The 11,490-nt window shown below is 34.1% G+C and overlaps 1 protein-coding gene across 3 annotated transcripts; it reads left to right on the top strand.

Moving 5' to 3' along the window:
- The first annotated feature begins 390 nt into the window (after positions 1 to 390).
- Positions 391 to 4,395, top strand: LOC132609213 (probable serine/threonine-protein kinase WNK9). Of its 3 annotated transcripts, none has more exons than XM_060323089.1 (7): positions 391 to 475; positions 1,120 to 1,157; positions 1,320 to 1,547; positions 1,661 to 1,881; positions 2,048 to 2,205; positions 2,292 to 2,727; positions 3,030 to 4,395. In XM_060323089.1, the coding sequence occupies exons 3-7, from the start codon at positions 1,387 to 1,389 to the stop codon at positions 4,028 to 4,030; spliced, it is 1,977 nt and encodes a 658-aa protein (XP_060179072.1). In that variant the 5' UTR covers positions 391 to 475; positions 1,120 to 1,157; positions 1,320 to 1,386; the 3' UTR covers positions 4,031 to 4,395. The 3 variants fall into 3 exon arrangements, with proteins under 3 accessions (XP_060179072.1, XP_060179071.1, XP_060179070.1); XM_060323087.1 differs by lacking the exon at positions 391 to 475 and adding an exon at positions 557 to 981; XM_060323088.1 differs by lacking the exons at positions 391 to 475; positions 1,120 to 1,157 and adding an exon at positions 555 to 981.
- Positions 4,396 to 11,490: the final 7,095 nt, after the last annotated feature.

Here is an 11,490-nt window from a genome sequence, read left to right as displayed (position 1 = left end):
TAAAATTGGGCTGGTTTAATTAAACGACGTAGATATCTAATTAGAAGCTTCGTGTCATATCTGGTATTATAAACCTGACGTTAAATAAAAATGACATGGATGAGTCATTTTGGTAACGAGCGATGGTATAAATGAGCCAAACTATTGACGAGTGCATAAATGAGTCATTTTCTATAGTTCGATGGCATAAATGAGCCAAATTATTGATGAGTGACATAAATAAGTCATTTTCAATAATTTAATGGCATATTTAAGCCATCTATATTAATGACAAGATTCTGCTACACAGGTAAAATAGCAAATAAAAATTATTATGCCTTGTATTATTAAACCGATAAATAATTTAAGATGGAGGGAGTACAAGCATCATGTATGTGTACGGAGAACATCAGAGGGGATAACGTGGGGTGTGTTTTTTTGGGATTTACAGCTCCTGATGACATAGATAAAAAGAAAAAAGCAGGCGACATTAAAGGTACTTTGTCATGATATGCCTGTTTGATTTTCTTGGTGGTGGGGTTTGCTGAGTGGGTGGGTGTAGTTCATAGTTCATAGCCTTGATAAATCTTTGCCATGTTGGCTGTCTATGAGTTGTTAGTGAAAGAAAATAAAACAAAATAAAAAAATGCCTTTTTCTTTTCAATGGACTAACCGAGGCCTCTTCATATTTTTATTTTTATGTTTTAATACTAACAAATAAGATAACTTTTTCAAGAACAACATAGTCCCCAGATTTCTTTTACTTAATCTTTGGTTGAGTGCCAAATCATCTCTCCCTTTCCCTCTCTCTCCATAAGTCATACAGAGAAAAAAGAAAAAAAACAAGATAGAGTGAGTAGATTATCCTCAAACAAACTAGCAGAACTGAAAAAGGAAAAAAAAAACTACAAGAAAAACTTACAAGGAATGAATGGTGTCATTGACTTTGAATCAGATGATTCTGAGTTTGTTGAAGTGGATCCTACTGGAAGATATGGAAGGGTGTGTTCTTTTTTCTATGGCAATTGTAAATTCTTGAAGTTGAACCCCTTTTTGATTGGTTTATTTTATTCTTTTTTTCATTTTTTTCTCCATCATATTGAGTTCTCATTTGCTTACTTTTTGTGTTTTTGAATCCAGTACAATGAAATTCTTGGTAAAGGGTCTTCAAAGACAGTGTATGTGCCTTTCTTTCTTAATTTGTTTCTGTAAAAATTGAATCTTTTTCCATTTTTGCATATGGGTAATTCAGAAACAGGCATTGCATTTGTATAATGTTTAAAATTTTCATTTTTGACAAAAAAAATAAAATAAATCATTTTGGGCTAATTCTGCTGCAGTTATAAAGCATTTGATGAGTATGAAGGGATTGAAGTAGCATGGAATCAGGTGAAGCTTTATGACTTTATGCAAAGTCCTGAAGATCTTGAGAGGCTATATTGTGAAATTCATTTGCTCAAGACCATGAAGCACAAAAACATCATGAAATTTTACACTTCTTGGGTTGATGTTGCCAATAGAAACATTAACTTTGTCACTGAGATGTTCACTTCTGGTACTCTTAGACAGTAAGTAGAAATAAGAGTCCTTAATCTTATTCTTTGGTTAAGTAGTATAGCCATGTTAATGTTTGGTTCATAATTCCTCATTCTTGATAAATATTTCTTAAAACTTTGGACAGGTACAGGCTAAAACATAAGAAGGTTAACATTAGAGCGGTAAAGCGTTGGTGTAGACAGATACTGAAAGGGCTCAATTATCTGCATAGCCATGACCCTCCTGTTATACACAGAGACCTCAAGTGTGATAACATTTTCATCAATGGGAACCAAGGGGAAGTCAAAATTGGTGATCTTGGCCTTGCTGCTATCCTCCGCAAATCCCATGCTGAACGTTGTGTAGGTAATTCTAATACTATCATGCTAGACAAAAATCTTGATTAATGATTGAAATTAGTGATGTGATTCGCAATCTCTTAGTGCAAATTCATACACTAAAATGAGAGCTTTTGTAGTTTCATTCCCACAAGTCCTACAATTGTTTTGTTTGTTATTGTTTGTCCGACCAGGAACACCAGAATTCATGGCTCCGGAGGTGTATGCGGAGGAATACAATGAATTAGTGGACATTTATTCATTTGGAATGTGTATTTTAGAAATGGTGACTTTTGAATATCCATACAGTGAGTGCACTCATCCTGCTCAGATCTACAAAAAAGTAACATCTGTAAGAACAAAAAATCTTGAAACTTGCTTTAGATTTTGCTCTTTAATGCATATCCATCAAGGTATCAACATAGATTTGTTGTGTAGGGGAAAAGGCCAGATTCCCTTTACAAAGTCACGGATCCTGAAGTTCGTCGATTTGTTGAGAAATGCTTGGCAACAGTATCTCACAGACTATCTGCAAAGGAGCTTCTTGATGACCCTTTTCTCCGAGTTGATGATTACGTATCATCAGACTCAGATACACCAAATTATTTGCAAGACTCTTGTGAATTAGACCCTACATTAGGGCATCGTCTCTTGAGCTTTGATAACAACTCTCTATCAAATGGTTGTCTTGGTTATCTTGGATATGAACCAGAGGATGATTCGTACTGCCATCAACTTGAGTATGATGCAAATGAAATTGATCTATTCACGGATAACGAAGAGGATGATATGGAAAATGTTGATATCAGTATCAAGGGAAGGAGGAGAGAAGATGACGGCATCTTCTTACGACTCAGGATAGCAGATAAAGAAGGTTTTGCTTTATTATTGCTTCATCTCAAGTAGTGTTAAGTAGTCCTTATTGGTTTTTAAAAAAGATGCTACTGACTTATCTGCAAAACCAAATCACAAAGAAAGAGGAAACTAACTGTAAAATTCAAGCCACAAAGGACTCTAATAGAAAACAATTTGAAATCCTAAAAGTTAGCTACTGATAAACTGATTTTCTGCAAATCTTTTAGAGATAATGCAGCTATCTGTTTTATTTCTATAATATCCTGAGCCACATTATCAACACTTGTTGTAAACTAAACTGCTGTACATTTACCTTTACAGGTCATGTCCGCAACATTTATTTTCCTTTTGACATTGAGAATGACACAGCACTAACCGTCGCTACTGAAATGGTGGCCGAGTTGGATATTACAGAACAAGATGTTACCAAGATAGCAGATATGATAGATGGTGAGATTGCTTCCTTAGTTCCTGAGTGGAAGAGGGGGTTCGGGATAGAGGAAACCCCCAACTCCATGAACCGTGGCTGCTGTCACAAGTGTGCTTCTAATGGTTCTCTTGTGAACTACCTAGCGTCGAATACCCCAGCACCGGCTAAGAACTTGCAAGTGCTTCATTGTTCCAAGCATGGCTGTGGTGCTATGCACGGCCGTTTTGAGGAGATAACATATCATTTTGATGGCTCTGAACAATGTCTCACTGACCGTGCTCCAGACGGCTCATTGGAATCTGATGGTGTACACTTTACTGATATTTGGGCACAAGTTGACAAAACAAAATCACGCTCACGAGGCTCTGGTGACAATCAATCTGATGCTAAAGACAAATCAGTGGACGAGGAGAAAGTTATAAGTGTCGACAAGGATGACAAGTTTCCCTCTTCAGATTCTTCAGGAGCTAGAACTCCAGCAGAAGAATATGATAATGAGATAAGGCGAGAGTTGAGGTGGCTTAAGGCCAAGTACCAAATGCAATTGAGGGGACTAAAAGATCAGAAATTTGGAGTTGTTCCAAAATATTCACGTCAAAGGTCCAGCAACAAAATCCCAAGAAACGATACGTTATCATCAGGTTCAACTCCATCGATACAAAAGGATCAGCTTCTGCTACAATCATTTACATCAGGCAAGCATTTTTCGTCAGACTTTCCCATAGAAATCGAGAACGAATGTTCTAATTCTAAGGTCAGAAGATATCCACTTGCATATGGTTCTTGCAGCCCAGAGCACATGGTCACTGCACAGAGTTTTTATAAAGGGGCATTGCTTCCCCACTCACTTCACAGGGCCACTTCTCTCCCTGTTGATGCCATAGATTTCTAAAGCTCATCCCTTTACCGGACATTCATCCGGAACCTCAAATCAACACCGACTAGCAGTTCTTCTGCATGATTCATGTACCATAAAGAGTTTTTTTTCAACTTGTAGAGACTCTTAGCTCCAATAGAATATTACCTTCTTTTGGAACGATTTGATGTAAATGACCTTGGTAGAGAAATCTTGGTCTCACCAAATCAACTTTCTTGCAATCCAACAGGAGAGTTATAGTAATCTCAAACAGAAGTTATATGCAACAATCATGTATGGATAAGTGAATATACTATAGACTAGTCCAGAAAAGCCCGGACCCAACATCAAGGTAATAATGCACTTCATAGGTTTTAACTGAAAAAATAATAATTTGTGTACGTTTCTTAGGCACAACTCTTTTAAGATGATAGCTTCTTAATCATGTATTATTCATTTTTCAAGTTTTTAATCACATAATTAGATAATTTATTGAAAGAATTGTTATAGGAAAGCAAGTTTGCTAGGGAATAAACAGATATCAAAGTGACAGAGATAACTTGATATTTAGTAATATAATTTAAAGTATGCAAGACTGACTATAATCATAAATTGAAAGGACATTTTAATATTTTATGAATTTGTGAGCATATAATTTCTAGTTAGAGGTAGGAATAGCATATTTTGGTATTTATTGATTAATTACTCATAATTTCATGTGACAATGGTTTATGCTAAAACAAATATGGTGATTACAGTCTAGGTTAGATGAATTAAAAAAGAATTGAGTTTATTAAAACAAAGTTTAAGAATTAATTTAGTTTGTCATTAACTCATTGATGCTTTATTCTTAAAAGAAAATTTCCTTACTCAACCAATTAAGGATTACATGATTTCTGATAATTTAAATTGTTTGTAACAAAAGAAGGATGCCATTATCAATATATTGAGGAGTTGATCACTTGGTAAGCATCTTTTCCTCTTTTCTATCCCACTTAATTAAGCAAATTGAATAAAATTTAAAGTTTTTTCTTTTATTTTCCAAGATTTTAATCTATTAATTGTTAAGAAGTTTTAAAATTTATTTTCTATTGTATAATTGTATTATATCATTAAATCTAACTTTACATTTTCAGAATAATTTCTTTTTACTACAAGTAAGATCAAGAGAAATTTAGTGGGTGATTAAGAATTACTAAAGAAAATTTAATCGATCGGGTACTCTTCAGTACCAAATGAGTTCTTCAAAGTTATTATCATCACCATTTTAGATTATTTTTTGCACATAGTTATTTTTATCAGATGACATCATCACTTTTCACAACTTTTTAAGCATTTTTAAAGGGCTCAAAATTGATTATATTTACCAAATTGATTATGTCAACCTAAGTAAAAATAAAATAAAGTAGGGGAAAAAATAAGAAATAGAAAAAATATATGCTATCAAAAAGGGTTTGAATCTAGATTTATTGAAAATATACTTGGGTACATGAAGTAATAAATAAAAAACTCAAGGGTAATTTAAAAGAGCAAATCATTTTGGTTGGGCCAACCGAATAGTTACAATGTAATTAAGTACTACAAAACTCATTACATTATCCCTTATATATAGTAGTAATATTATAATTAAACATTTTTTGAGTGCTTAACCAAGAAATTTAAGAGCACTCAAGACTCGAAATCTTGTTTGACATAAACAACTTTCTCTTCAATTCTTTTAAACTGTTAGATTGTTCCATCTTGGTTAAGGGGATTAGCATTTGCCTCCGTATATGGTATTGATCAATCTTTCATCTCGGTTGAGTCAAGCCCAAGGTCTATTTTCTTCTCACATTCCAAGAACTTGTTCAACCTCTACATATCCATTGTGAAGTTTACTTTGTGGAAACTCATGGCATTGCTCATTTCTATTAGAAAGAGAAGCGGAAAACGGTCTAATTATAATGCCACACTTGCAAATAGAGGTGGCGCCAGAATTCGAAGTTTGTGGCTGGGTTCGGGATTCTAATTCGTTTAAGTTATTGGGTTCTAACTTAACAACTTATACATATTCAATGAATTTTTCAAGACAAATACAGGATTTAGACCAAAGTTATTGAGTTCGGCCGAACCCCCGAATAATATGCTAGCTCTGCCCCTGCTTGCAAACTTTCTGGAGTTCATTCTTTGCTAGAATTCAACTGAAGGATTTTTTTTCTTCTTCATTTCTATGTTTATTTTTATTTGGTGAGGGGGTTGAGGGCCTTTTTTTTTTTTTTTTTTTTTTTGTTTCTCACCTAGTGTCTTGTATCCACTTTGAGGCTCGATTAATTTGGATTCGCGCCAGCAAAACACACCTTGAGGGTAAAACGCTCTCTACCAAAGACGACTCCATTTTTAAGGTTCCAACTTGAGACATCTAGTTGAGGGCCTATGTTTCAGAATAATTACTCCTTAAAGGTCGTGAAAAAAGCAATGCTGTGTCTTTTCTTGGAGCCTCAGCTCATATATATAATGTGAAAAAGTACATCTTTCTTTGCTTACATGCCAGTTGAACTAGGTTATGTAAAAAGTGACATAAATGAGCACACGCGTACACATTCTTTTGCTTTATGTTTCCTTTTTCCCTACTCAAGCTCTTGATTTCGACCTTCCTGTGTTTTGATTTATCAGATTACATGTACCAACTACCACATACCTGCCAGATAAAAGATCAATGGTTGCAAATTGCAATAAACAATATTTGGACGAATAGAAAGCATATTCCAAAGTCAAGCTATACAATTATAATGGTTATGGTTTAGACAAGAGTTATGTGATAAAACATGTTGTGCAGGAGTTCTGATTCTTTAAGCCAAAAGTAATTATATCGAATTATGTTGACATAAGGAAAGAGTTCAGTATAATGGCAACTAGCGTGCAAAAATTGCTTTAGGTCATAGGTTGAAATCCAAACATTTTATTTGATGACAACAACTTATAGAGTGAATAGATGTGTCATTTCTCTAAATCTCTCTTCTGATTCAAAATCATAGTGTAGCGCGAACCTCTAATGTTCCGATCATGGAATATATGAAATAAATCAAAAAATGAATTTTTATTGGAACTATCCATTTCTGTTCATCCTTTGATATGGCTCTAAGTTGATAAAGTGAGTTTTGAAATAAATATATAATTTTATCTAGGACCGGATATAGGCTTGAATATACGAGTTCGATATAACCCAATAACTTTGGCTCAAATTCTGACGCTCTATCTATTAAAAGTTTCTTAATCATGGGGCAGAGTGCTGGCCAGTCAAGGACGTCCACGTTCAGAAGATAAGTATAGCCGACATGAGGATGCTCAGATGGATGTGTTGGCATATTAGGAGGGATGTGGTTAGGAACGAAATTATATGGGACAAGGTGGAAGTGGCCCCCGCGGCAGACAAGATGAGGGAGGCGAGCGGAAATGGTTCGAGCATGTGAAGAGGAGGTGTGTGGATGCGCCAATAAGGAGGTCTGAGAGGATGTCTATAACAGGAGTTAAGGGCGGTAGCGGTAGGCCGCAAAAGAACTGGACACCATGCTTTTTACTTTGCTATTTGTTGTCACATCCTGTCTTTTCTTTCGAGCCGAGGGTCTATTGGAAATAGCCTCTCTACCCCATAAAGGTAGGGGTAAGGTCTGTGTACATTTTATCCTTTTCGAACCCCACTTGTGTGACCATACTGGGTACGTTGTTGTATATACATCACGTCCTCCTTTTAGTTAAACGTTTTGTCTTAGGTCTGCAAAACATTTGGTTTGCTGCTTCCATGGGCTTGATACTTCGCAACATGTTTCTCTGGACCTAGTCCAACTTTTGTTGGGTTAGTGATTGCTCGGACACTTACGGAGTTGTAAAATTAAGAGCTCCAATATCATAAAAACACAGTTTTCCACACATAATATGTTGAGAAAAATAAAGATTCAAATTCTCTCGAAAAAAACTTTATACTTTAGCTATCAAATTGAGCATTTGTTTAGTACTCCCTCTGTCTCATTTCATGCGTAACACTTTCTATTAATCAAGGTCTCAGTGAGAAAATTATAGTCTAATGTCTTTCAGTGATCTAATTCACAAAATAGCCAGCAGATGTATAGATTTTGTTTATTTAAATATAAAAAATATACATATACTATGCACATAATATACATGCAATGTACATAAATTTACATATAGTATACATAATCAGTGTTTATGGTTTGCATATTTTGGCTAGACCATTACCAAGTTTGGCCGACGGGCTCAAAATGAAAGAAGCCCAATTGAAGTCGGGTGACCGGAAGATAATGTCAACAAGTTGGTGTAATGACTGGTTCCTAGTTTGGTTCTTCCTTTAGTTTCATGGTTACGAATTTGATTTTGGTTTGATGACAGATTTGGAAAAGCCACATTTCAGATGTGTTCCAAAATCACAATGAACACATTAACACAATGGTGCTGAAATAAGACAATTTCGGAATGAGCAGAGCTTTAGCTCCACACGTAGAGATTTGGCTTGGATAAGGAGTATCCATCTAACTTACTGGCTACTGCACATAAAATTATTTTTGGGGAAATTTTAATTGTGTTTCTCCTATTTTACCTCTTAAATAATTAACAAAAGAAGTTTTTCTTTTTGTAGTTTTGTGAGAAAATGAAGAAATTGGAGTGCATATCGTAAATCATATTAGGATAAGATGTAAAATTGTAAATTGCCAAAAAAAAAAAAATATTGCATATGTCAGGAATGCAAAATGCTAAAAACTCCAGCTTTTCAAGCAACAAAACCTTTTAACATACTTTTCTTTATCTTTATTTTCTTAATTAGTCTTCTCAGATCCAGCTAAAGAAATGAAAGCCACTCTCATCTTAAAGTTATTTCATTTTCAACCGTTAAGTTGAGACTTCTAGTTATAAAAAAAGGAGAGAAAAATATTTTTTCTATGTTGAATGCACGATAAACACAATCAAATTTAGAATTAAAATATTATGATTCGAGTTTTAGATTCTACCACATTTCTTTTGATCTGCACGGGTTGAAATATAATATTCGTACTTAATAGTAATTTTTATAGATAATGGACAAAAACACACCTCTAGTATCAACTTTTTTTTTTGAGTTTCCTGCCTGAACCATCAGGTGTGAGAGTTTCCTACCTAAACTATCACCAACTAGTTTTCAAAACACACCTCAAAACTAATAGTTGAGGTGTGTTTTGCAAACTAGTTGGTGATAGTTCAGATAGGAAAAGTGAACAAGTGATAGTTGAGGTGTGTTTTACAAATTAGTTCGTGAGGAAACTCTCACACATAGTTCAGATAGAAAACTCAAAAAAAGGTGACACTTGATGGTGTGTTTTAACCCTTAACCCTGATTTTTAGTAATATATATGAAAAAGGAACCCCTGACCCCAAGGATCAAGAACCCTGGCTTGTGTCATTATTCTAAGGGTGGGCGTTTGGTTCGGTTCGGCCATTTCGGTTTCGGTTTTTTGAAGGTGGACACCGAACACCGAACCCAACTAGTTCGGTTCGGTTCTTTCGGTTTCGATTTTTTGAAGTTCGGTTTCGATTTTTTCAATTCGGTTTTTTTGATATGATATTAGAAGCGATTCCATTTACACTAATTCATATTTTCAAAAGCAATAAAACTGATAAATTGAAATCAAAATCAAACAAACAAGATACACAAGAATAGAAAATCATAACCATGATATAAGATTACTAGGTGTTATATACATACAATAAGAATAATTAAGAAAACACACAAAAGACATACATTAATCCTAAAGACACATCCTAGTCACATTCCTTTGTTAAGGATATTTGATTCTCTCAACTGAAGTGGAAAATTAGGGATACAAAAGCAAAAGAGGGCTTGTTAAAATTGGTTTTTTTTGGGCTTAAACTTAATGAGCCTGGACTATTTTTTTTTTTTTTTTTGGTAATGTATTAAATTTCGGTTTAAACCGGAACACCGAAGAACCGAACTCTAAAAACCAAACACCGAACCGAACACCGAAGTTTCTGAAAACGTAAACCATAAAGTGTTCGAGTTTGTTGAAATATTTCGATAGACCTCCGCTCGATTTTTTTTTATTAACTAATATTATACCACTGAGCAGCGAGTTTAGCGATTTTTTTATTAATAATGAAAATAACGAAATCAATTACAAAATGAATAACTACGCTTTGCAAGAGTAAAAAACTATAATCAACCTAAGAGTATCTCAACTCTAAGTTGATTTCACAGAATATGATCCTACCAAGTAATGGGAAAATAATTAAAACTACTAAGAAAAAATTGGTTCGAGTAGCCTTTACATCAATATAACTCCTAATTTCTCTAAGCTCTCACCAAATGTGAGAGAATATACTTGTCAAGAAGAGAATAAACTACGGTGGGCGTTCGGTTCTTCAGTTCAGTTTTATCAAATTTCGATTCGGCTATTTCGATTTCGATTTTTTGAAGTTCGGTTCGATTTTTCGATTTTCTTTATTTATGCCCAGCCCTACATTATTCTGTCGCCAAAACACAAAAGTTAAACCAACTATGCAGAGGCAAACACATACATTGGTTCTTTGCCGGGCATTACCTCTTTTCATCTATCACTGTTCCAGTTTTCCTCCTATATCTGGTCTTGTCAACCCCTGAATGTTCATTTTCCCCTAAAAACTATGCAATCTTTTCTTCTTTCATTTTATCAAAATGTTAAAAATTGTTTATAAAACCAAATTAAAAAAAATTAATCTAATTTAATAATTCTCATTTGACTTGATCTTGCATATTAAGTTTAGAATTTTAAAGCTAACAAAACTTTGGGGTTAGAGGCGCCTGATTAGACAATTCTTATTTTCCCTTTCTCTTATATGATAAAAGGGAGATTTTATTTTTTGCGTCTATTAAAATAAGATCACTTTTTCTATTGCAGCCAAGGCAAGAATATCGCGGTTATTTTCCACCTGGATCATATTGTAGCTGCTTTTGCAGCAGAACATCTGCTTTCTTTATTAATAAAAAACACCATTCTAAAAAAATTATAAAAAAAAATAAAAAAATATCGCGGTTAGATTATTTGTATCGGGAAAAAAAATGTGTTTGTTTAATTATTCTTTAAATCGTTTCAACTCGTCAATAATTCTTGTTTAGAATTAAGAAGAGAGCATTGATGAGTGTGACTTAATAATCAATCAAGTGACAAGAAAATCATAAAGCTTTATATTCAAATTTTGATCAGGAAAACAATACTACTATTAAGTACTGTACTGTATTTCTTTTCATCTATTTAAGCTTTAATGAGTAAAAATTAATTAAAGAAAATTACATTTCTTAAAAGTTACTAGTATATCCGAAACACTGTCGAGTCCGGAACCAAAATGCCCCCAAAAAAATCACTTTGAACCAAAATACCCCAACAAAAAAAAATGTTACAAAACTACCTTTAGCGCAGTAATTTACTGCGCTAAAGCAGTTCACAAAGACGGAGCCGTTAACTGCTTTAGCGCAG

This window comes from Lycium barbarum, chromosome 9 (genome assembly GCF_019175385.1).
Source record: "Lycium barbarum isolate Lr01 chromosome 9, ASM1917538v2, whole genome shotgun sequence".
In the NCBI taxonomy this organism is placed as follows: Eukaryota; Viridiplantae; Streptophyta; class Magnoliopsida; order Solanales; family Solanaceae; genus Lycium; species Lycium barbarum.
The sequence above is the reverse complement of the archived record's forward strand: the minus strand, read 5'-3'. Positions and strand labels throughout refer to the sequence as shown.